The sequence below is a fragment of the Oxyura jamaicensis genome, chromosome 15 (assembly GCF_011077185.1).
Source record: "Oxyura jamaicensis isolate SHBP4307 breed ruddy duck chromosome 15, BPBGC_Ojam_1.0, whole genome shotgun sequence".
Lineage (NCBI taxonomy): Eukaryota > Metazoa > Chordata > Aves > Anseriformes > Anatidae > Oxyura > Oxyura jamaicensis.
Genome location: NC_048907.1, coordinates 2,236,245 through 2,260,936, shown reverse-complemented (window position 1 = coordinate 2,260,936; position 24,692 = coordinate 2,236,245). Strand labels below are relative to the sequence as shown.

Genomic DNA, 24,692 nt, shown 5'->3' with positions numbered 1-24,692 from the left:
TGGTATCAGCCTGCGCTCTGGAGCCGCCTTCGGTTCGCTCTGCAGCCCCTCGCTTCGGCGCGTGCGTTGGGAGCAGATGGTTTACAGTCGCCAACTGTCAGTAAACGCGCTGAAAAAATAAATTTGGGAAAAAAAAAATATCTAAAGTTGGCAGTGAAAAAAAAAAAAAAAAAACATATATAAAATTATGTCAGTGAAAATGCAAAACATTTCTGAAATGTTTTCGCCTCTCGCTCCATCGGGAATAGAGGTTGGGACTCAGCTGGAGATGGCTCGGGGGCTCCGAGCGGCCAATTTGGCATCTCAGGGATGGCGATGGAGATGAAGGAGATGAAGACCATGGGCTACGTCTCTCGATGAGGTTGCCCAGCCCCTCCAAACGCACATGAGGATGGTGGCACCATCCAGTGCACCCACGGCCGGCAGCAGCAAAGGCTGGCACGGGAAAAGGGGGTGGGGGAATAATTCCAGCAAGATTAGCGTCCTCTGAGTCCGCTCTCAGGAACTTTGCCAAAGCATCATTGAACTCGTCAGGAAGCGTTACAACAAAATTAAGAACCAGCAGCAATTTTCTTTCATTCGGTATCCTATGCTTTATGAAGTAAATTATTAATGCATTTTTTTCTCAGTTAAGCAGTTATTTGCAGCAGTCTCGGTATATTTCTCATTAGAAATAACATCATCTGAAGAATTTATATTGATTCATATTTTTTTTTTAATCTGCGAATCATGAACGTGAACAACATATTTATATGACGTTCCCTATAACTAGAATTCTCGGGCTTTATTTTTATATTATTGATCTTTTTGATGTGAATTGCTTTTTGGCCTTGTGAAAACGTTGTAAGCTTTCTGCCCTTGGAGAAATGGGCTGGAGCAGAGGGAGTGATGGCTTGGGTGGGCACGCGATGGGATCGAGGAGCCCGTCCAACGGCAGCTCCTGACCACCTCCACCCATCCTCCTGCTCTTCCCATTTTCTCTTGGCTTCTTTACCAATCAGCAAAAAAAAAAGAAAAAAAAAAAAAAAAAGAGAGAGAAAATAGCTTGAATGTATTTTTTCATCAGTTTTCTTCAATGTTTGGGGTCTCTGCCGCTGCTTTCTCCCCCGACAGCTGTTCCTCCTCGCTTAGAAAGAGCTCATTTGTGTTTTACTGCCACGAGTATTTAGATGGAAATAACCAACTACTTATCCCGCACTTGATCTCGGGGATGCGAGAATGAAGGCGCGCCGGTGCGCTGCAAGCCCCGCGCATGTGGGGAGGAGGCGCGCGGCCGGGCTGGGGAGTTTCGCCGTCGTGTCAGTCAATTATAATAATATTTCTGCTTCCAAATGTTTAAAAAGTTGGCTTCGTAAGGTATAATCATGGCACAGAGGCCAGCCTGACAATAGTAATTAATTAGGCTATTACGCATTCTCCAGTGATAATTGCTTTGCTGGAAAGTCACCAGCCATGAAAAAGAGCCGGCGCGGGAACGTCATCCATCAAGCGCCGCCGCTCCCGCGCCATGCCTCACCTTGAGCCCGCGTGCTGCGGAGGGAAACGGGGGGAAAAGAGAGAAATTAATGAGAATCGATGCGTAATGCGGAGGCAGAGCTCTCCCGGCGTTGTGCAGGCTGCGGGGCTGAGCATCGCTCCCCTCGTCTCCTTTTCGGAGGGTGCCCTCCACCTCTGCCGTGGGAGGGCAGAGTTTGACCTTAACACCTGCCCTACAAGAGCAGAGATTTGGGGGCTTTTCTGCAAAACCCAGTGGCTTGATTTGGGGGCTGATGCCCCCAAGGATGCTTTTTGGGGGATTGATTCAGCTCCACGTGATGATCATGGGCAGCTTCGGGATTGCGGTGAGCTGTCCCTGAGTGGGACCCGGCACGCTGAGCATCTCCGGAGAGGTTCGATCATGCTGCTAAAATCCCCACTGCTGCCTGGTATTTTGGGGAATTATCTCTGCCTGGGAAAGGCCATGGAAAGTTTTGCCAGTCATAGCTGACATTTCCTGAAGTTTAGTGGGACGCCGAAAGGGCAGAGCTGATGCCTGGCTCAAAATCCATCAGCTGTGGTGGGCTCGTTGCTGCCAAATAACCCCGGTTATCTGAGCTGAAAGGTGTCAGCCCCATCCCAAACCCGGCCCATGGGATGGGCGGCCCCAGGAGGTGATGTGGGTTTTGTGCCCAAAAACGTCATTTTGGGGCTGATGAAACGAATGCTGAGGTTATGGAGTGGCTGCAGCGCAAATTCAGGATTTCCCTGGAAAAAGTCCAAACGTTTCGCTTTGATGAAAGCGTTTTCAAGTGGTTTGGGCAGGTTTGGGGTCCTGAAATGATGTTTTGATTGGGTGTTTGCCTCCGTGTGGTAGTTTTATGGAGGAAACCAAACCTGAAATGAAGCAGAATGCCCTAATTCAGGATGAGCAAAAGCTCCAGGAGCAGCCGGGCCTTTCTGAACCCCTCATTCCTGCGGCTCCGACCGAGCTGCTCGGCCCTCCGCGGGGATGCCGAGGCGGTGGCAGCGTGTCAGAGCTCCCCCTTCGCCAACGCTTTGTGCCTATAATGTCACCTGAGGAATAAAATCCCAATGGGAACAGCCCGAGCTGGCCCATCTCAGCCTCCTGGCAGACCCCTCCATCCAGCGAGGTGAGCGCGATGCTCTCCCCTTGCCCTGCTCGACATCTTCCCCCTGCTCTCCGCAGCTTTATTGTTATGATTTCAAGGCACCCGAAGCCAAGTATTGGAGTGAAATGCTGAAGCGAGCCCCCCAGATTCCCCCTCTGCATCAAGCACGGCGCTGGGAAAGTCAGCTTGTGTGTGAGATGCTAAAAAAAGCCGGCCTTATACAATTTTAACAACAGAAAAATGATCTTTGTGCTCCAGTGCTCCGCGAGCTTGGAAGGAGAAGGCAGCTTTGCTCAGGTGGCTGGTGAATTCCAAATGAGCGGTTTGCTTTTGTTTTGAATGACAAGCGATTTAAATGCAGCCCGGTGTGGCACGCCGCAAGCTCTGCGAGCAAGAAGGGTGCAAAAAAAGATGCCCTCGGATGTGGTCGGGAGCCACGTTTGGGCTTTGGGGACTTTCGGGGCTGGGAGCATTTCTTGCTGGGGTCACCTCCACCGCTGGCTCTTGAGGGCAGCGGGGATGTTTAGGCCATGGAGCTCTCCTCGTCCCACCGGCGCCGTGTCCTGTCCTCTGCTGGACGGGCACGGAGCGGGGCGGGGGAAACCCGGCCAACAAAGAGCACCGGAGCCGGCGGGCTCCGAGAAATTAATGGGAGTCAAAGACTCGTGCTCAGCAATGCTGGATGGGAGCGCGTGGCAGGTTAATACGTTGTCGGGCTATTAGCAGCATGCCACCTCCCCGCCACGCAGCCAGCACTGGCACCGTGGCCTTGGTGGTGGCAGGGACAGGGGACAGAGGGCGAGGAGATGTCCCGGTCCTGGTCCTGGTATGTGGGGACGGCTCGAGCACCGCCCTGGACCCAGCGTGCCAGGGAGGGCCGTGGGCCGGATCCGTCCCAGCAAGCACAATAACAGGCAGAAATCTTATTTCTTATTTAAGCGCCGGCATTAAATTATAATTTTCATTTACTCAGAGCGCATCAATGATTTAAAGTGGCGTGACATTACAAGGGCGCGAGGAGTTTGGCCACAGGCAGCGAGCGGCTGCGTGGTGCCGAGCGGGCGCAGGGCGGGCGTCCCCGGTCCTGCAGCGTGCGCAGGATGCGACCCGGGCCCTGTCCCCGTCCCTCTCGCTCACAGAGCTTGCCTCTGAGCCCAGCAGAGCCGTTCCCTCCTCCAGCCCCATCTCTCACCTCCTTTTTTTTCCATCTCCCCACAGGTGATTGCACTTAGTAAGAGGAGCAAGGAGGCTGAGACGGCTTTCCTGAGTGTTTACAAGCAATTAATCGAAGCTCCAGGTAAGGAACGCGGTGGCGACCTGGCTGCGTAGCGAGTAGCGTGCGACCGCCCGCAGCCTCGTGCCCAGAGAGGAGCCAGCGCCGAGGACCGGGACACAGCGCCCGTCCCCGTCCCCGTCCCCGGGGCGGCTGGCAGCGCAGACGTCCGCTTTTGCATGTTGCTCTGGAAATCCCAGCCGAAGAGACAAGTGGAAACATCTTTTGCCATCGCTGTGTTTCAGCCCCTGAGCCAAATGCATCTTGACATTAGAAAAGGAATACATTTGCTCAGCCCTTGTAATAACACTGCGGCTATCCCCAGTTGTCTTTTCGACGGTAAGTTCGACAAAACCACGGAGCTCCGGCTCGCGGCGCAGCTCCTGGCACCGTCTGTGCCGTGCCTCTGGCTTTTAGGAGCTGGAATCCCCCCCCGGGGCACCTCCAACAGCCTCGGGAGGGGGAAACTGAGGTGCAGGGCTTGTGCTGGCAGAGCTGGTGCCAGGGCTAGCTGGTGCCAGGAGCCCTCCTCGCTGCTGCTCCATGGGTTCTGCCAGCTCTGAGCTGCCCGTGGGCAGCCCCGGGGCTCAGCTGCGGCATGCACCGAGCGTCCCCGGCACAGGGGGACCCCCACGCCAGCCCCAGCTCCGAGGATGGAGAGCTTCAAACCGCCCAAGATGCGCGGAAGGGCTCCTGCAGGGCCACTAATTCATTTCCCAGACATTTAGGAATAACAAAATGTTTTAATGATTTCTTAGGGGAATTAGGGAGACATATTTTTGTCCTCATTAAATTTTATCCTGTGCTACAAGAACCAAATGTCAGCTCGCTTTCCAGAACCCAGTAATCTTCCCTCCCCGTGCTCGCCCACCTCGTGCCCAGCACACCCGTGCACACCCCGACACTTCCCCCCGTGGTCTCGGCACCTCCATCCCTCCTGCACCCCTGCGGCTTCCAGCTGCCCCCCGCTCCCTTTTGCCCTGCCTCCATCTCCTGGGCCCCGAGCTCCCCCCTGTCATTTTGTCCCCGTCCGTCACATGCCCGCGTGTCTCTCGACAGGCGAACTCTTTGTGGAATACTTTACAAGCACCACATAAGTCCTGATTCGACATTTTTTGCTTTGAATGGCTGCTGTCAACACAAATCTCTGGCAGAGACTGTAACGGAGCCTGATTGCTCAGCAAGTATTTTGATAAGTGAGCTGGCTGTGTGTCTGTAATTACGGGAGAAAACCGTAAATCTTTGGGATATTGTTCACACAGATGTGGCGTGAAGGGAAGGGGGGGAAGCAGTAAAATGTGTTAAAAGCATAATTAATGTCATTGTTGTTGGGGATGATTTGATTTAAGCCCGACTTTGACTCGGGGAGGGTTTCGTAGGGCTCTGCTGGAGCAGGTCGGGACGAGGTGGCGCGAGAGGTGCCACCATGGGGCGGGAGGTGCCGGCACCGGCGACGCACCGCGGGCACAGCGTGGGTGGGGAGGCACCGGGGATGCACCCGGACACACCGGGGGTGCACATGGATGCCCTCGGTGTCACGGCAGCTGTGCAGGGCAGATGCCACCCTTTGTCCCCCGGCACGAGACCTCTGCCAGACGAGCAGCCAGGGCGCAGGAACGGGACGCAGGTCCCTGGGGACGCGGGGGCTGCCGCACCGTAGGGTTGTGCATGTGCAGGGGAAGGTGTTGAGCACCTCAGACGCCTCCCAGCACACCTGTGGGTGTCTTCGGCTGCTGTGGCCGTGGGGTGCTGCGGTGGGACCGGGCTGGGACCCCCCAGCATCCCCCAGAAGCTCCCCCTTGGCGCCAGGGCTGGGCACAGAGGAGAGCTCCGTGCCCACCTCCCTGAATCCCTGCTGCAGCACTGCTGCAGGTGCCAAACAGCATCCAATAACGCCAGCTAGTGGCAAGACTTATTACATATACATCGATTTATATGAATATGTTTGGGGACAGCGCATAGGGTGGCACCCCAAGCCAGCAGGGGCAGGGGGCGCAGCTTGCTGGCGGGGACTTTGCCGGTGCTGGGTGCCGCAGGGCTTGGTGGGACGGCTCTGCCAATTGTCACCCATCTGTGCCACCCGTCACCCGCTTGTGTCACCCGGGTGCCACGTCAGGGCTGGCCTGTCTGGTGCCACGAGCGTGGCACGAGCTTGGCCCCCGCTGCCGGCAGCCCCGTGCCGATCCCGACACCTCGCGTGGGGCTGCGGGGCCGGCGAGGGCAGCGCTTTCCCGACGGCTGGGCAGCGGCTCATTAGCACGATTTAATTAATCCAGGCGGGCATTTTGCATCACGGAGGTCACAGCTGATGAGGAAAGCGGAGGTGGAGCGCCACTTGCTCTGCTCCCAGCCCTGCTCCCAGCATGGTCCCGGGGTGGCAGCTCCGCGGAGCGCGCGGCTTCGTCGCGGCAGGGAAAATGCTGACCCCAGCAAAATTCCCCGGCGCTTTATTGCTCGCCTGAGCTGCTCTGGGATTATTTCTCATTACGGAGGCGAGAGGAGTTGCCGGCACGGATCGCGTCGGGGCCTGCCCCGGTGTTTATCGGCCGCTCGGCGGGCTGGCGCGCGGCCTCCTGCGGGTGCCCCGGCTCGGGGGGAGCCCAGGGGAGGGCCCCCGGCCCCGCCGCTGTGGGTGTAATTACCCAGATCATTAGCTCGCATACTTACAGACGTTATTAATGACTGTAAGAGCATCCAGCCCGGTTCGGGGCCGTGCTGCGCAGCCTCACCTGCTGTCCTCCACAGCTCACAGCGATGGAGGGGCCATTCCCCAGAGCTCACGGGCAGGTTTTCCTCGGTGCTTGCAACTCCTTGGATGTCAAAGCAGCCGGATGGGCACCGAGCTGCTCCCATAAAGCATCCCAGGAGGGAGGATGCTGGTGGTGCTGGTCCCGCATCCCATGGCAGTGATGGGTTGGGGGGCTCCAAGCCGCATTTCGGGGGGGCGCGTGCTGTGGCACCGTCTGTTTGCAAGGAGCACCCGTGGCGCTTGCTGTCCTCCATCCACTCTGGGTGCTGGAAGGGATGCTCACAGCCCCAGTCCCATGTCTTTTGGGGCAAACTCACCCCAAAAACATCTGGTGCAACCCCAGAGCAGCCCAAATCCCATGGTGGGGGGCCTGGCCCCTCTGTCCGGCACCGCTGCCATCTCGTCCAGGTCGAGGAGCCATCGTCTGTCCCCGCTCGCAGCAGAAGCAGCCACGCGTTGGGTTTTTTTCCCTCCCTGTTATTAGGTTTTACCCTTGGACGCCTGCCACGCGTGTGCGCCGTGCAGTAGCACACCCAGCTCCGTCCCACTTCCCTGTTTATCTAACTTTCTGACCCTGGAGAATTCCAATCTATTTCCTTTCCTCTCTTTTTCATAAAAAAAAAGCACCCCAAACCTATATTAACCTGGCTCAATAGGAGGCATTTTCTTGAACTTATTAAAAAATCCAGACTTGTAAATTAATTTGTTCATGTTGTACAATGGCAGTGCAGATGGACTCATTAGCATGCACACAACAAATAATTATAGATGAATTTTTAGCTGGCCTGCTTAATGGGCTTGCTGGGTTAATTATGTCAATGTATAATTACATCAGCCCTGGGAGACATAATGGCACACCCTGCTGAGCAGACACTAGCTAATGATGGTGTAATGCTGACAGAGGGAAGACATACGGCTCTGAAAGCACCTGCTTACCTCGGCACAAACTGCCATTGTCTGAGCCCAAACTGGGGGGACCGGGGCCACCGGTGCCGCGGGTGCCACCGTGTTCAGGGACGAGGAGCCCGGATGCGGCCCCAGCGACGCTCGGTCCCTGGGGGGCTTTGGGGCGGTGATGGGGAGCACGGGGGGGGGGCACGTGGTGGCATGTGGTGGCACCTGGGGTGGCATGCGAAGGCGCTGTCCCTGTTTGTAATCATGCTGTGGGTCGCTGCTGCCCTTGGGATGCAGGGACGAAGAGGATGGCACCCTCGTCCCCATGGCCGGGAGGGTGGGATGGGGACAGTGGTGGCCGTCCCCCGGCCCTGACCGCCAGCCCTGTTGCCCGCAGACCCCGCTCCTGTGCTGGAGGCTGCGCGGAGCCTGGAGGACCGCCTGCAGCAGCTCCAGCGCCTCGAGCCCGAAAATCCGCCCCTGAAGGAGCTCGGCCGCCCCTGGAAGAAGCACCCGGAGCTCCTCGGCACCAAAGGTACCCCCGGCACCACCTGGATGTGGGTGGCAACCGTGGTCCCCATCCGTGTCCCCTGCCTCTGCCCCCCGTGCCCACCCAACAGCAGTTTGAAACGTGCCCCCCCCCGCAGAGCAGAGAGAGGGGACGTCGCCGGCAGCCGGGCTCGCGGCGGCCGAGACCACGCTCCCCGGCGTCGACAGCAAAGCCCTTTTGGCTGAAGCCTTGCTGCAGAGAAATGAGGCAGAAAAACAAAAGTACGTGAGTACCGGCGACGGGTCCCCAGACGGCATTTAGGGGTGCCGGGGGCTCTCCCTGCCGCTGCCTTTTTCCCCCCACACCTTCTTCGCTGCCTGGCTTGAGCGAGACGTCCTGCTCGGGCACTCGGCGTGTCTGTCCGTCCGTCCCCTCTCCCAGGCGGTTGTGGTGCATGACACGTGGTTGTGCTTGGGCAAACGGCGTGAATCGGGGCCGGTGGGCGAACCTCATTAAAGGGCCTTTTAATTTTGAGGCTCCCGGCTTTCCCGGCAGCGCGTTTAGCGGCGCTTCATTGCTATTCCTTAACACGCCGCACCAGTAACAAACGAGGAATCTTTAAACCCTAAATTGCAGAGCTCTCCGAGTAAGTTCCTGGCAAGTGCAGGCTATAAATAATGCAGAATAACTTTTCCCTGATTGCTTCCCCCCTCAAATTAATGACAGGAGGGGGTGGGTTTCGGCACAGGAGCGTTTCCACCTTCCTCCTGCCTCGGCTCCTCGTCAGGGGACACCGAGCGGGGTCAGCACGGTGCCAGCCCCGACGGGGCTCCACTCCGATGTGCAGTTTTCCACCCAAAGTGAATTTTTACCACTGGACCCCTTAAAATTAAATGACCTGGTGGGCCCGGGGCAGGCGCTGACACCTTTTTCTGCACAGGGGGCTGCAGGAAGCCCAGCTCACCCTGGCTGCGCGCCTGGGGGAAGCAGAGGAGAAGATCAAGGTGCTCCACTCAGGTAGGGAGGATGGGCTGGGGGACGGCCACGGCATCCTGAAGCCCCCAGCCCACTTCTCACACCCCACCTCCTCTCTTTTTGCCGGCTGCCAGCGCTGAAGGCGACGCAGACGGAGCTGCTGGAGCTGCGGTGTAAATACGACGAGGAGGCTGCCTCCAAGTGAGTCGCTGGGTGCTGAGGTGCACGAAGTGACCGCAGGAGCACCCCAGGTCGTGGTCACTCCCTGAATCTAAGATGCGTGTCCGTGCCCGTATCGTACAAGGGCTTTGGCTGGCCACGGATTTGATGTCCCTCGCCTCTGGGCCAGCATCCACGTGCCAGCTGATGCCTCTTGCTTCTTCCTGCAGGGCAGACGAAGTAGCCATGATCATGACGAACCTTGAAAAAGCCAACCAGGTGAGCCGGGAGCCCTCCCGAATTTCCAGCGAGTGCAGAGCAAATACCCCGTTTCCCTCCTGCTGCGCCCACCAATGCACCCCAGAAATCCCAGTGACCTTCCTGCTGGTGCCCGAAAATGGCACGCGGTGGCCAGGTTCCAGCTGGGCTCCCATAAACCGGGGGTCCCTGCAAAGAGGGGCTTGAGCACCCAGCCAGGGGATGGGAGCAGGATGCGTGGGCACGGGTGCTGGGACTCCGGTTCTGCCCCATGGGTGGGACGAGGTGTGGGGCGCCCACCCTGACGTGCTTTCTGCTCTCTTGCAGCGCGCGGAGGCGGCGCAGCGGGAGGTGGAGAGCCTGAGGGAGCAGCTGGCGGCCGTCAACAGCTCCCTGCGCCTGGCCTGCTGCTCCCCGCAGGGCGCTGCCGGGGTGAGGAGCACCCACCGTGGCCGGGAGCACCCATCGTGGCCAGGAGCACCCATTGTAGCCAGGAGAATCCCATGCAGCCCCTAGCACCCCATGCAGCCCCTAGCACCCCATGCAGCCCCTAGCACCCCATGCAGCCCCGAGCACCCCGTTGCCCCCAGGAGCACTGTTCTGGGCTCAGGAGCACCCACCATGTGTGGGAGCAGCCCAGGAGCAAAGCGGGAGGGATCCAGGTGTTTTTCCACCGCTGGGGCTGTGGGGTCGTAGCGTTGGCCATGCTGTGGGCCCTGCGTCGCAGGGAGGGGAGCTTGCACCCCTGGAGTGTTGAGCCAAACATAGGCAACCTTTAAGGGCAGGGGAAGGGTCCGTCCCACCCCACACCAGTGACAGACCCGTGTCCCCGTGTCGGGTGGCCGGGAGCTGACGGTGTCCCCTCTCCCGGCAGGACAAAGTGAACTATTCCATGTGCTCAGGGTCGAGGCTGGAGGCAGCTCTGGCCGCCAAGGACCGGGAGATCCTGCGGCTCCTGAAGGACGTCCAGCACCTCCAGAGCTCGCTGCAGGAGCTGGAGGAGTCCTCCGCCAACCAGATCGCCGAGCTGGAGGGGCAGCTGGCCGCCAAGAACGAAGCCATCGAGGTGCGTGCGCGGACCCTTGGGTGGGCACGGGGTGGGTGCTGGTCCATCCACACCAGCCTTGCACCAGACCCCCCCTGTGTCTCCTCCGCAGAAGCTGGAGGAGAAGCTGCAGGCGCAGGCGGACTACGAGGAGATCAAGACGGAGCTGAGGTAGGGCTGCTCCAGCGGCCGGGCGGCACAAGGCCACGTCCTCCGCCTCACCGCCCCTCGTGTTTCTCTCCCAGCATCCTGAAGGCCATGAAGGTGGCGTCCGCCAGCTGCAGCCTTCCCCAGGCAAGTGCCGCGGCGCGGTGACGTGTGCCAGTAGGCTGCGGGGCAGCCGCCGGCGGCACCGGAGCCCCGCCGCCCCGGCCCACCGCCGCTTTGCTCCTTGCAGAGCATGTCGAAGCCGGAGGAGGCCCTGCTGTTGGGGAAGGAGGCTTTCTACCCGCCGCAGAAGTACCTGCTGGAGAAGCCCGGCCTGATGGCCAGCGCTGGTAGGGTAACGGTGGCCACGCGATGCCTTGGGCGCCGTGAGTCATGGAATCATGAGGTCCCTTAGGTTGGAAAACACCCCGGAGCTCACCGAGTCCAACCACCAACCTAACACCGCCACGTCCACCGCTAAGCCATGTCCCCACGCATCACACCACACATGACTTCGGTTTTCCATGTTGGGGTCCAGAGGCTTGCTGTGTGTCCTTGTGGACCCAAACGTGGCATGGGCAGGCTGCCATGAGCAAATTATGACGTTCACCGCAGCTTGCCCACCACGGCACCCCCAGGAATGTGGCCAGTGGGGCCAGATCCTGCCCCAGTGACCAGAAAGAGCCTGGGAAGGGGATATAGGGGGGGCATCTGGGGGAACTGAGGCAGGAACGTGCAGCCGGCCGGTGGGACTATAGTGCGTGTCCATCTCTCTCGTTCATCTCTAGAGGAGGATCCCTCTGAAGACGAGTCGGGGAAGGACCCGCTGGGCATGGAGCAGCCGTTCCCGTCCCCTCAGCAGCTCCCGCAGGCCCCGGCGGACGAGCCAGCCTCCCCTGCTCCCCTCCCACCCCTGCCCGGCCCCGGCCTGGCCCCCGAAGGCCCCCGGACGTTCCCGCTGTCCCCCTTCCCGGGGGGCGAGCGGCTGCCAGGGGACACGCTGCTCCCCAAGGCCCCCCCGCTGCAGCCACCCCCGTACAAGAGCGAGGGTGCCGGGGGGGGGCTGCCCTTCCCCACCACTTTCTTTGGGGCCAAAAGCAGCGCCGTGCCCCCCGTCCCCGTGCCGCCCGCTGCCAGCCCCCCCGTTGAGCCCGCCGAGGGCGGCGGGGGCAGCTCGGCCGACGAGGAGCAGCTGGATACGGCCGACATCGCCTTCCAGGTGAAGGAGCAGCTGCTGAAGCACAACATCGGGCAGCGGGTCTTCGGGCACTATGTGCTGGGGCTGTCACAGGGCTCCGTCAGCGAGATCCTGGCCCGGCCCAAGCCCTGGCGCAAGCTGACGGTGAAGGGCAAGGAGCCGTTCATCAAGATGAAGCAGTTCCTCTCCGACGAGCAGAACGTGCTGGCCCTGAGGACTATCCAGGTGCGCCAGAGAGGTGAGTGGTGGGGTGGCCCCGCACACCGGGTCCTGCCCTGCTCGTCCCAGCAGCACCCAAGGGTGCCCCAAGCCACTGTGGGATCACCCAGCCCAGCTCCCTGGTGAGACAGGCGCTGACACCGCTTGGAGTCACCCCCAGCACGCAGGGTTTGTCCCCAGGGGTCCCCAGGTGCTGCTTGCCACGGGACGGGGACCCGCAGGGATTGCCCCAGCAAGTGGCAGCAGTGAACAACAACCCCTTGTGGAAGGTGCACCCCCAGACGTGCTTCACTCACTCATTCCGACAAGTGCCATTTAATTATTCATTAGGCTGTTTCATGGCGTATGAATCGATGTGTGGCGGAATATTTTGTTAAAATAATGAAGTTTTAGTGCTGTGGGACTGCGGTACGGTGTCGGCACTGCTGTGAAATAATGGCAGCGGCTCCTCACCCTGTCTCAGCGATGCTCTGGGTGGTGGCAGTGGCATCAGGTCCCTCGGGTCCCCAGCCAGGCGATGCCACGCTGGAGGTGTGAGCTGGCGGCAGGGGCTGGCAACTAATTGGGCCTGGTGTTTTTCTTAAAACCAGCATCCTTAAAGATAACTGAACACGAGCAGCAGTAAATGCTTCCTGACGTACGAACGGAGCTTGTAGTATCAACGCCGGTGACAAATCTGTTGTCGTGCCTCTTTGATCAGGTAGCATCACGCCGCGGATCAGAACACCAGAAACGGGCTCCGACGACGCCATCAAAAACATCCTGGAGCAGGCGAAGAAGGAGATCGAGTCGCAGAAGGGAGGTGGGTTCTGTCTGCTCTAGGAGATGTCAGGAGCGTGCAGGGCACAAAATAACCAGGCATCCCGCCCCAGACAGGGCTGGGACGCTGGATTATGTGCCCTGGGTTTATGGATGCTTCCTGGCTGCTCCTATTGGCACACTGGGTGCTGGCAGGGCCAAAAATGAGCTTTTTGGGGCATTTGTCCCAGTGAGAAGATTTGGGAAAGAAATCCTGGTCAATATTGTCATGAGTGTGCGCTGCGTGTGCCCCCGGTGCCCCGAACGCAGTGGTTTTGAAAAAGGACTTTCAGAAACTTTGGGCCTAACCTTTCCCTCCCCCTTCCCTGAAACAGATGATTAAATGAGAAGGCACAATCCATATGGCATGAGGAATCATTAAAGCAGCTGTGCTCACAGTCAATTACAAGAAATGAAATACATTAAAACAGGTAGTCTGCTGAGAAAGCAGAATCCCGGAGAATTGAATTAGACAGGAATGGTGGAAAAACAGGCAGGGAAAACAAACATGTTTGTCTATTGCCATCGTTGGTAATGGGATTTATTTTGCAATTGTCAAAATGGAATCCCACTTAGATACAGGAGCGTCGCAGCGCTCGCTTCGCCGGGTGCCGCCGTCCAGGTTTATAATCTGTGCTTGTAAAATCCCTTTTCTCACGCATTTTGAATTCTGGCAGCCTTTTGATGCCAGGTCCTACAAGAAATAGAAGTTGTTGCGTTTAGCATCAAATCCAGGTTTGGGTGGGATGGGGCATGTGGCTGGTGGCTGTCCCCAGTGCTCCCATGGCCGCCCTGTCCCCTCCAGCAAGGTGTCACCTTCCCACCCAGCCTGACAATTTCCATGCTTGCCATGCTCTGCGAAAGCCGCTGTTATTAAGCAAAGGCAGAGGAAGGAAATGCAATTAACAGCCCATCCTGCAAGAGTTTTAATGGGATTAAAAAAGCAGCAAGGAAAGAAATCCCACGTAGGCACAGCACAGTGACAGTGGCCTGGGTGTTGCTGATGCTCTGGTTCAGTTTTCCATCAAAGCTGCTTTTGCTCGTGCTCTTGTCCAGCCCTGTGACAGTGAGCAGCCAAGCTCCCATCTAATGATGCTCCACCAGCATCTGGTGATGTCCCCATCCCCACAGCTGCTCCTTGGAGAAGGGGAGGGCTCCTCAACCCCCATTACAACAGGGGAAACTGAGGCAGGAGGGGTCTGGCCAGCAGTCAGAGCACAGCCAAGACCCTTTGCATTCCAGGGAGCAACCCTTAAAATTTCAAAGCCCTCCCTCCATCGGACCCTAGGCCAGCACCTCCACGTCCCGCACCGAGCCCTGCGCCTTGGGGTCCCAACTCACTCCCTTTCCTTGCAGGCGAGCCCAAAAACCCTTCGGCATCTCAAGCGGTGGCCAACGGGGCGGGCGGCAGCAGCTCGGAGGATGCCATCAAGAGCATCCTGGAGCAGGCGCGGCGGGAGATGCAGGCGCAGCAGCAGGCGCTGCTGGAGATGGAGGCGGGGGGCAGCGGGCGCCCCGGGGGCACGCCGCCCGCCGAGCGCTCCACGCTGGCCGCCGTCAGCCAGAACATCGTCCCGGCATACGTCAAGCAGGAGGAGGGGAGCGGGGCCAGCCCCGGCCCCCCGCAGACGCCCCTGGCCGTCCTCTCGCCCGCCGCCTTCGTGCAGAGCATCATCCGCAAGGTGAAGTCGGAGATCGGCGACGCCGGCTCCTATTTCGACCAGCACTGGGCGTCGGAGCGCAGCCTGCTCAGCCGGCCCTACACCTCCGTCTCGCCTTCGCTCTCCTCCTCTTCCTCGAGCTACTCCGGCATGGCCAACGGCCGGGGCTGGCCGAGGGGAGAGCCCGGTGAGAGCGGCGCCAACGAGGACGAGCTGCCACCGGCTGAGGATGAGCCCCACCGGCTGACGGAGATGAAGACGGAGGGCACGGGCACGGAGCCAGCAGCTGGGGGAAGGCTGTCCTACTACCCCGCCTACGTGCCACGCACCCTGAAGCCCACCGTGCCGCCGCTGACGCCGGAGCAGTACGAGATGTACATGTACAGGGAGGTGGACACGCTGGAGCTGACCCGGCAGGTCAAGGAGAAGTTGGCCAAGAACGGCATCTGCCAGAGGATCTTCGGAGAGAAGGTAACAGGCCAGGGAATGGGGTCCGGTGTCCCCTCTTTGGGGTGGGGAGTCTCCCCTTCAGTGCCTGGGGGTGGCTGATGTCCTCCAGCACCTACTGCCAGGGTACCCGCTGTGCCCCAGTGGGTCTCCTTGGCAGATGCTGAGTTCTCAGTGTCCAACCCAACCCCAAACAATCTCCTGGTGGCCGCCACTGGCTGGTTGGTGGCACTACCCACCAGGAGCCTGCTGTCCCCTGCGGGGACCCTCCTCCCATCCCAGAACCCCCTGGGTATCCCTGAGGGACCCATGGTGGTCTCAGCACCATCACCAACCACCGGGAACAAGGGGTTTGGACACGCCATGGGGTGTGAGCGCATACCCCTGTCCCTCCTTGCATCCTGCTCCATGCCCCTGTGTGGCCAGGGCGCCCTGTCCCATTCGGTGGGGACGATGGCAGCAGCCCCTCGGGTAACGCCTGTGCCCTGCCCAGGTGCTGGGCCTGTCCCAGGGCAGCGTGAGCGACATGCTGTCGCGGCCCAAGCCGTGGAGCAAGCTGACGCAGAAGGGCCGGGAGCCCTTCATCCGCATGCAGCTCTGGCTGACGGACCAGCTGGGGCAAGGCATCAGCCAGCAGCCGACCCCCTCCCAGGGTAAGTGCCACCGCCGCCGTGTCCCTTGCTCCTTAAACACCCCTCTGACGTTGGCATCCAAATGCAGCAGGGGTTTGTTGTACCCCCATCCCGCATGGCATCGCTCCATCCCCAGTGCTGGCGGCTGCCCCGTGCCACCCACAACCCCCCCCAGCACCCACACCCCGCATCCCACCGGCATCATTTGTCTCTCCAAAGCCGCCCCCCTGACTCATCCAACTCATTCCAAACCCCCTTAATTAGTATGTTAGGCAAGGTAGGGCTGCTGCTCAGATCCTTCAAATGTTGTTTTGTCAGAAACGGGTTTTGAAAGTCATCAAAAAAAAAAAAAAAAAAAAAAAAACACAACAAAAATCCTTGGCTTTGTGCCTGGAATAAAGAAGTAACTGGGTTTTTATTTTAATGCTGTGTTTTCTCTCTTTAATTATTCCACCGTCGCTCCCCACTTGGCCGTAGATGCTGGCGAGGCTCTGCTGGCTTTCCCCTTTCATGAATAACAATAAATAATAATAAGTAATAAATGAATAATAAAGATAACCTTTACATTCCCACTGCCATCCTCTCCCTTGACCCATACCGATGCCCACCCCGTCGTCATGGTGGGATGTGGGTTTGGGGAGCGGGTCCCACCGGTGCCACTAACCCGTCCTCTCCCTGGTGCCTCGCAGCCAGCCCCGCCGAGCCCCAGCCGTCCCCCTCGCCGCCCCCCAGCCCCACCGAGCACGACAAGGGCTCGCAGGAGCCCCTCACCCTCGCCCTGGAGAGCAGCAAGGAGAACCAGCAGCCCGAGAGCAGGGCAGCACCGGGCAAGGCGCACCCCAACAGCCAGGGTCCCGTGGGCATCCAGGAGATCGTCGCCATGTCCCCCGAGCTGGACACCTACTCCATCACCAAGAAAGTCAAGGAGGTGCTGACGGACAACAATTTAGGTGCGGGCGGCGCCGGGTGCAGCGCTGCATCCCCTTTTTCTGGCTGTTTCGGGAGATGCCGGCGAGGCCGGGGCGTTCGGGTGCTCGGCAGGGGTGGCGGGGTCCGTCCCGCGCTAACCGCCTCTGCTTCTCCTCCGCCAGGCCAGCGGCTGTTTGGGGAGAGCATCCTGGGCCTGACGCAGGGCTCGGTGTCCGATCTCCTCTCCAGGCCCAAGCCGTGGCACAAGCTGAGCCTGAAGGGGAGGGAGCCCTTCGTCCGCATGCAGCTCTGGCTCAACGACCCCCACAACGTCGAAAAGCTGCGCGACATGAAGAAGCTGGAGAAGAAAGGTGAGCGCGGGGGCCGGGAGGCGGCGGCGGAGCGGGGCGGCCGGGGGCGAGCGGCGTGCAGCTCCCTCTCCTCTCCCGCAGCCTACCTGAAGCGTCGCTACGGGCTGATGAGCGCCGGCTCGGACAGCGAGTCCCCCAGCGCCCGCTCCGAGTGCGCCAGCCCCGGCCTGCAGCCCCAGGACCTCAGCCTCCTGCAGATCAAGAAGCCGCGGGTGGTGCTGGCCCCCGAGGAGAAGGAAGCCTTGAAGAAAGCCTACCAGCTGGAGCCCTACCCATCCCAGCAGACCATCGAGCTGCTCTCCTTCCAGCTCAACCTCAAGACCAACACTGTCATCAACTGGTTCCACAACTACAGGTAGGGCACCGGCCGGGTGCCGAGGGGACGCGACCGGCAGGACGCGGTGGCACGGTGGCCACCATGGTGGCTGCTCCTCTTCCAGGAGAAGAGGTGGGGGGACACAGACCAGGCTTCATCCTTGTAATGCCAATGGGTGCAGGGGTCCTGAATTCTCCTCCCCCAGACCCATACTGAGCTGTTTGTGGCCTGGGGGAGGTTTTAGTGCTGCTTGGAGGGGAGCAGCACAGCCAGAGGGGCTGTGCCCCCTGCTGCTACGTAACACAGCATTAAAAGGCATGTAAGCGCTCACGTTGAGTCCACTCAGCCTGCATGTGCTGGTAAATATCTGTAGGAGCTGGCTGAAGTCTCTCACACAAAGCCATTGCTCATTGGGAAGATTCAGAGGAGCACAGAGGAAAGCTTGGAAAATCAGGCTTTTTGGAGAAATCCTGACTAACGTGGTTTTTTTTTTTAAGCCCGTGACTTTTCCCCTCGTGTTGTTCCATGGAACTCATTCCTGCTCTCAGTAAACAAAAAAAGCCCCGAAATAGGTCTTCAAAAAATGATAGGTATTAAAAAAAAAAAAAAAAAAAAAAAAAGTAGTGGAAAATGTGTGCAAAAGTATGTCAGGATGGAAGGCTGCGAGTTGGAAAGAGCCCAGAGGGTTGCAAAATAGTTTCCGCTTTCACGCGGCAGCACCGCGCTGTCACCAGAAGGGGTTGACGCGGGCAGGCGGGCGACGCCGTTTTGTCTTCCAAGCCTTTTCACACATGGAGCGATTTGATTGAGTCCCCCCCAAAAACGTTTTAAAGGATGACAAGTCGGGGTTGTTACGTGCGCAGCGATGCCATTGCGTTTTTCAAAGCGTTCCTGCCTGGAGATGCCTTTTCCGACCCGGATGGATGCTGATGTTCGTGTCCCCGCAGGTCGCGGATGCGCCGGGAGATGCTGGTGGAGGGCGCTCAGGACAACGACACGGACCCGGAGCAGAGCAGTGGGGCGGCCGGCCTGGGGCGCAGGGCCCCGCACAGCCCCGACTCAGACACCGAGGACAGAAAACCCCTTTTCGAGGGGAGCGAGCACCCCTGCGCCGGCGAGGTGAAGGTGAAGGAGGAGCAAGGGGAGGCAGGCGGCTGGGGCCACCGGCGGGACTCGCGCAGCCCAGCCAGGGCAGCAGAAGGGACTGGACCCCCACAGGAAGAGCGAGGAGGAGCCCCCCGCGCCGCCGCCCCCAGCGCCGGCAGCCTCCCACGGCGGGGAGGCCGTGCCGGAGCCTCCGGGGGTCCCCCGCCGCCACCACCGCACCCCGACCCCGGTGGCTCCCAGTCATCGGCCAGTTCGTCCCGCTGCAGCCTGGAGGTTTCCCCCAGCTCACCTTCGGCAGCCTCCTCACCCGGCCTCGCCGGCTCGGCCTCACCGGGACCGTCCTCCGCCGGGCCGGTCTCCCCGGCGTTGCCTCCGGCCCCCGGCCCCCGGCTCAGCACCAGCGTCCAGCGGCGCCACGAGAAGATGGCCAACCTCAACAACATCATCCACCGCCTGGAGCGGGCCGCCAACCGCGAGGAGGCCCTCGAGTGGGAGTTCTGAGCCGCCCCGCTGCCTTGGATATATTTACACACACACACATATATATATTTTGTTAAATTCAGCGCGCACCGAGAGGCGGACCCAGCGACGGAGGGGGAGCGGCCGGTGGAAGGGGGACGCCCGCTACGAAGCTGCCCCCGCTTGGTTTTAAATGTGAAAAACTGGGAACAATTTTAGAAAAGAAAAAAAAAATATTTATAGACCTCTTTTAGATATTTTAATAAAAGGATACTTTGGAATTTATTAACAGCTTAAGCTGCTTTGATATTAAAGATAGCTATAAAATCAAGATGATGTAGCAGTCGTGTCATTAAATGTACACTGAAGTCTTGTAGTTTGCCACTGGATGAGATTAAAAACAAACAAAAAAAAATAAAACACAGAAAAGACTTACTGAGCAAAGCCATCAAGAAGCACTATGAGACTGACCAAATTTAATAAACTTTTGCATAGCGGTTTTCCACATCTGTCTGTAAGACACTGCATCGCTTCGGCCCCATCCAGAGACTGTGTTATAGTCCATGAAGACTCTAAATTGAAAACCTTGACGCCATCGAGTATGTATTTAGTTCTGGTGGTATGTTTTTGAAACCTTTGTAACCCAGAATGTCACGTGCGGTTGTATATGTTGTAGAAATGTCTGCAATAGCCTTCTTGAACAAGATGTAGCATGGTACGAACGCGGGCCCGCGCGCTTCCTCGGGTCAGCAGCCGGCGCCGGCCCCGAGTGAGGACAGCACCTGCCAGCCACTCCAAAAAAAAAAGGCGGGGGGAATGCAAAAATGACACAAACGAAGCGAGCTGTCTCTAATTTTGGTGGAGAGAGATGGGAAGAGGTACCTGGGGGTGACGCCCGGGGTAGCTCTGGCTGGCTGGGATGGCGCCCGGGGTGCCTGCGCCCTGCCGTCCTTTGGGAAAAGGAAATCAAGAGGAGCCTCCGAGCCCCGCAGCTCTGGTGCTTGGGGACAAGCACTGAAAAAAGCCAGGACACCCCCTGCTCGGGGGCTCTCCCGCACAACGCCCAGCTTTGGGGGATGAAGCACTTTTTTGGTTCGGAGGCTTAGGGCTGTGGGCAGGGGGAGCGTCCCCTTGCTGTGGCCGTGTCCCCAAGCGGCGGCTTTTACAGCATGGCTCGGCAAACTGGGACAAACCCTGGGGTTTTGAGCTGTGCTCCTGCCCTGCGCTTTGCTCGGGGCTGACCTGGTCAAAGCACGACGGTGCCTTGGCTTCCCAGCACTGACCCCGTGCAAAGCTGTAGGAGCAGCACGGTGGCACCCGCCAGCCACGCGCCACCAGATCGCTTCCCCGGGGCGTCCCCACCCCGCTGTCCCCGCTAACGAAATGCCTTTAAGAGAGGAGGGTGGGTTGCGTTGGGTTGTTCTGTACTGTCTCCTGTCTGTTCAGTCTCTCGATGCATTTTGCAAGCTCCAAAAACCCGGCGTGCCACGCGCCGACCCGTCAGCCGGCACCCGCCAGAGACACCGGCAAAGCCCCGCGCGCGCCGTCGGGTGGGAGAGCTCGGTGCCAGGCCCCAAGGCTATGCATTGAATAGTTTTCCACTGTAGACATTTTTATCAGAAGAGAAGGTATTTTTATACTCTGGCGGTCGTCAGGGAGCGATTTTAAAAGCAGAACCCGCTTGGCTCTCCAAAGGCAAGGCTCTGCAGGCACCGCAGCCCTGCCCGCACCGGCGCGAGCTTGCCCGAGGCGGCTCCTGCTGCCGCCACCGCGCTGCCGACGGTCGAGGCGTACCCCATGGCCAACTGTTCTCCGTAGTGTGCTAGTGTTAGCTTTAGTGGAACGGGATTTGATGAAGCACTTAGGGATAGCCTTTCGAACACGGAAATCCTGTTGTACTAAACGCTAGTGGGACATACCGATCACATTTTGTTGGGCTCCTGTACTGTACTTCAAAAGTTTCTAAGAGATCGGCGAACTTTGTTAAAAATTTTGGCAGGAACAAGTTCTGTAAAGAGCCACTAAATACAGAAGTTGGATAAGACGCTGGCGTCGCGGTGTGTTTGTTCGTGGGACTGAGACGTGCGGCGTCGGCTCCCTCCGAGTCGCATCCTTTGCGTCTCGTGGCCATCAGCACCCCCCAGTGCTCTGGGGAAAAAAAAGGGGGGGGTGTTAAATGGGGTGAGCCCAGCTCAGGGTGCAATCCTGCCCTGAGGCAGGACATCCCTGGCAGGGGTTTGCCCCGGCACAGCTCTGTTCCGGATCATGGCTGCTTCAGTTTCCATCAGGAGCCGCCCGACCCTACAGAGCTCAGCACTGCCTGGCGATTTTGTAGGTTCCGCCACGAGGCGGGGGTGTTTGCGTTTGGTGAATTAATAAATCCATATGTTGCGTATCTGTTTAAGCTTGTTTGTCGGCTAACACGTCGGGAAGGATTTATTTTTAATGAATATCCGAATGTCTCGAGAAGCTCGGCCGGCTGCCATGGAAACTGCAGCCCTGCTCTGCGGCCGCCTGACGGGGCCGCGGTCCCCAGCAGGATGCGGCGGGGGGGGACGTTGTCTTGGATGCCCTCACAGCACCCCTCTGAGCCACAGAACATGCAGCAGGATGGCAGTGCCTGACCGGGAGCAGGGCTTCATGAGCACTTGAGCCTTGCTGGCTTCCTGCCTCGGTTTCCCCAGGAGGACCCCTCCCAGGATTGCTGCAAGACCCGACGAGAGCAAGGAGCTGGAGATGAGCGTGCGGCTGGGGCAGGGACACGGGGTTGTGTTGGCCCCGTGCGCAGCAGCAGGTCCTGGTCCCTGCGTGACACCGCCACCAGCACAGCGAGGGGACAGGCAGGAGGTCCCCGGCTGAGTCCTCTGCCTGGGGACATCCCACCAAGGGGACACCCAAACCGGGTGGCATCGCAGTGCTGCCCGCAAGTCGGGGCTCGGAGGGGTTTTAGCACCAGCAACGCAGGCTGAGGCAGCCGGTGCCTAATGAAGCTAGGAACTAATGGAGATATTTGACTGGGAGGGCTCGGATTATTGGAAAAAAATAAATTCTGCGGCTTGTTTGCAGACAATCTGTCTTCCATCTGATGACGCTTCTGCTTCTGCCCAAGCTGGCAAGGCTGCAGTGATTTGTGTGTGAAGATAGCAGTGGGGACAGCTCGCTGCTTCATCCCCATCCTCGCCGGCACTCCTGCCAAGCCACAGCCACGCGGATTTACGATCTTCTGGCCTCTGCCATGCAAGTCCTGTTGCTCCAAAGGCAATTGTTGCGGCGGCTCGGCTGGGCAAGGTGATGTGCTTGCTTCTAGCAGCTGCTGGGGGCATCCCATCCCACCCCATCCCATCACATCCCACCCCATCCCATCCCACCCCATCACATCCCATCCCACCCCATCCCGTCCTGTCCCTGAAGACAAGGACCTGGGGCAAGCCCCCCGCATTGGCCACGTCCTACTGGGGTGACAGCACCCTGCCTGGCCCCGTTTAACCCAGGAGGGGGGTTAAACCCGCTGGTTAATTCCCACCTGAGCCAAACGCGCATATGAGAACCAGAGTTAGGAGGGAAATTCTGAAACTGTTTATTGTAGGAAAAACACGAGCCAGTTCTGGGAAGGCAGAGGGAGACCGAGACGAAGCCACTCCAGGTGGCCAAACCCCTGTCCCTGTGCCCGTGGTGTCGGGGCTGGTACAAACCTCTGGGGAAACAGCAGAGAAACGTCTGCAGGAGACCCCCGAACCGCCGGCGGTGGCCGTGCTCTGCTTTGGCACATGAATCACTCGACACCCTCCACCGCTGACACATACGTTCCTGTTCGGCGCCACGATGCTTCCCCTTTGTCAGCCAGCCCGCGGCCGATGCCCTGCCCTGAAATGTCCATCCCCAAGCCCCGAGGGACGTGGCCGGGAGCACGGCGAAGCTGAGCAGCGTGCTGCGGAGGACCCCGGTTCCTGCGGGGCTGCCGGCAGCGCACGAGCCCCCGGCTGGCACCGGCTGCGTGGCAGCCGCTGCGTGCTGTGCTGTCACTGGGGAAGGCCTGCGTGCGCCCATGATTTCGTTCTTCAAACCACATCCTGCCGGAGCAGAGGGATGCAAGGGAGCTCATCTGAGATCAGGGTGGGGAAGGCGGCACAGGCCCCCCCCCCCAGCAGCGAAACACCCATCTGAACCCTCCCCAAAATCCTCGTGGGTGCATAACCCCCCTGAAGGAGCATCGGGAGCTCCCAGGAGACATAGTTCAGTGTGCATTTACAAATGCAATCCACAGGGGTTGCGCATCCCAGGTGGCACTGAGGGGACGGGACGGGCCACCGGGGTCCGGCCACGTCTCAGGGCTGGTGGTCGCGCTGCCTCTCCAGCCAGTCCTGCTGCAGCCGGGCCACCTCCCGGCCGTACCGCTCGTGGAGCCGGCAGAAAGCAGAGGAGCTCTCGGTTGTGGCAGCCCCGGCGCTGCCCGGCTCGCCGCTGGACGCCCGCCTGCGCGGTGGCAACGGCGGTGGCCGCGGGTTGGTCTCATCATCGCTGCCGTCACAGCTGGTGGCATCGGGCAGCCGGTCGGTGCCCGGAGTGTTGTTCCACACCGCGCAGCCGTTCTCCTTCGGCGGCACGGCGGGCAGAGCTGGCAGCCGCTCCGGGCACTGCTCCGGCCCCGAGGGCTGCGGCTTGCAGGCAGCAGGAACGTGCCGGCAGCACGGGCGGCCAGCGGCCAGTCCCCAGCGCATCTCCTCCAGCTGCTTCTCCAGCTCCCGCACCACCAGGCGCATGTAGTCGAAGCTGGCCCGCGACAGCGACTTCACCCACGACTCCATGGCGGCCTGGCTCTCGGCCGCCAGCACGTAGGTGCGGGATTTGGTGCCGCCGAAGCGGATGGCGAAGGCGAACTCCTCGGCCGAGTCGCAGAGCTCCACGGTGCAGCCCTCCAGCACGATGACGCCCACCGGCTCGCGGCTCTCGCGCTCCTCGAAGTAGAAGAGCATGTTGCCCTTCAGCACGAACCAGCGCCGGTGGTAGGCCGTGTGCCGCTCGCCCCGCTTGTAGAGGAAGCCGGCGTTGTCGGCGGGGGAGTCGCAGGTGGCGTAAAACGCCAGGCTCCGCTCGTTCAGCTTCATGGCTCCACGCCCTGCGGGGAGGAGAGAGCCCGGGGCTGCGCGCTGATAATCCGACGGCTTTTTGTTCCTGGTGGCCCTGGCACCCAGGAAATGGAGCCGGAGAAAAAAACACCGCGGCCACGTTAACCCCGCAACGGCCGACGAGTGCTGCTGCCTGGGGGCTCCCCGGGGACGGGTTCCCCCTACCTGAGCGTTTTCCCACGGAGGAGCCCCCGGCAGGGTTGGCCCCGCTGTCCCACGTCCCCCGCTGCAGGTGACCTTATCGCCGTGTTTGCCTTGTGTCGTGGCGCTCCTCCCCACCGCACGCAGGGAGGGTTTATGGCCCGCGCCACAGATCCGGCTCACTGGGGACCGTGTCACCCAGGGCAAACTCCCCCCGCCCCTTCCCACGTCCCCTAAGCAGTGGTGGCCTCGCCATCCACTTCTTTCCACCCACCTGGACCACACGGGCACGGCTCAGCCTCTCCTCAGGGTTCCGGCTGCCACCAGCATCAGCGACACAGGGGTGGTCGTGGGGGGCACGGGAGCACTGGGTGCGGGGCCAGCTGCTGGCACAGGGCTGGCACCTCGCTGTCCCCCGGGGCTGGACACCTTCGGAGCACCCCTCTGCGGACTCGGGCGAGGATCAGTGCTCGTTTCCACCCAGCCCCACCGCGGGGTTAAGGAAGGGGGTCGGTGCCCCTTTCCCGGCTGCTGGGGGCGAACCTGGGAACCCCAAAATCCCGGGCACCTTTGGGGGGGGGGGGCGTCCCCTGCTCGGCGGTACCGGGACCTCCCCGGCCGAGCCCCACCACGGCTTCCCCAGCCCCAGGCGCTCCGGTTCCCGCTCCGGTTCCCGCTCCGGTTCCCGCTCCGGTTCCCGCTCCGGTTC

At 60.0% G+C, this 24,692-nt stretch overlaps 2 protein-coding genes across 8 annotated transcripts in view; one reads left to right on the top strand and one right to left on the bottom strand.

Moving 5' to 3' along the window:
- Nucleotides 1-20,760, top strand: part of CUX2 (cut like homeobox 2) — a 25,429-nt gene extending 4,669 nt beyond the window's left edge. Inside the window, exons 3-21 of the mRNA XM_035340890.1 lie at nucleotides 3,828-3,906; nucleotides 7,923-8,060; nucleotides 8,173-8,296; nucleotides 8,956-9,032; nucleotides 9,125-9,191; nucleotides 9,380-9,428; nucleotides 9,735-9,839; nucleotides 10,282-10,473; nucleotides 10,565-10,623; nucleotides 10,698-10,746; nucleotides 10,850-10,949; nucleotides 11,388-12,035; nucleotides 12,717-12,818; nucleotides 14,171-14,946; nucleotides 15,416-15,575; nucleotides 16,244-16,504; nucleotides 16,646-16,834; nucleotides 16,916-17,189; nucleotides 18,098-20,760. Coding sequence (XP_035196781.1) covers nucleotides 3,828-3,906; nucleotides 7,923-8,060; nucleotides 8,173-8,296; nucleotides 8,956-9,032; nucleotides 9,125-9,191; nucleotides 9,380-9,428; nucleotides 9,735-9,839; nucleotides 10,282-10,473; nucleotides 10,565-10,623; nucleotides 10,698-10,746; nucleotides 10,850-10,949; nucleotides 11,388-12,035; nucleotides 12,717-12,818; nucleotides 14,171-14,946; nucleotides 15,416-15,575; nucleotides 16,244-16,504; nucleotides 16,646-16,834; nucleotides 16,916-17,189; nucleotides 18,098-18,758 — 4,110 coding nt within the window. The 3' untranslated portion in view covers nucleotides 18,759-20,760. The remainder of the gene's footprint in view (nucleotides 1-3,827; nucleotides 3,907-7,922; nucleotides 8,061-8,172; nucleotides 8,297-8,955; nucleotides 9,033-9,124; nucleotides 9,192-9,379; nucleotides 9,429-9,734; nucleotides 9,840-10,281; nucleotides 10,474-10,564; nucleotides 10,624-10,697; nucleotides 10,747-10,849; nucleotides 10,950-11,387; nucleotides 12,036-12,716; nucleotides 12,819-14,170; nucleotides 14,947-15,415; nucleotides 15,576-16,243; nucleotides 16,505-16,645; nucleotides 16,835-16,915; nucleotides 17,190-18,097) is intronic.
- The window catches only part of PHETA1 (PH domain containing endocytic trafficking adaptor 1), a 15,466-nt gene continuing 247 nt past the window's right edge, over nucleotides 9,474-24,692 (bottom strand). For 3 of the 7 annotated variants that reach the window (XM_035340643.1, XM_035340641.1, XM_035340642.1), the window contains exons 2-3: nucleotides 24,552-24,692; nucleotides 22,357-23,832 (exon numbers count right to left, since the gene is read on the bottom strand). In XM_035340643.1, the coding sequence (XP_035196534.1) occupies nucleotides 23,042-23,821 (780 nt within the window). In that variant the 5' untranslated portion in view covers nucleotides 23,822-23,832; nucleotides 24,552-24,692 and the 3' untranslated portion in view covers nucleotides 22,357-23,041. Of the gene's footprint in view, nucleotides 9,485-22,356; nucleotides 23,833-24,007; nucleotides 24,118-24,257; nucleotides 24,399-24,551 lie in introns of those variants that run through there. The other 4 variants (XR_004754793.1, XM_035340638.1, XM_035340639.1 and 1 more) reach the window with 4 other exon arrangements.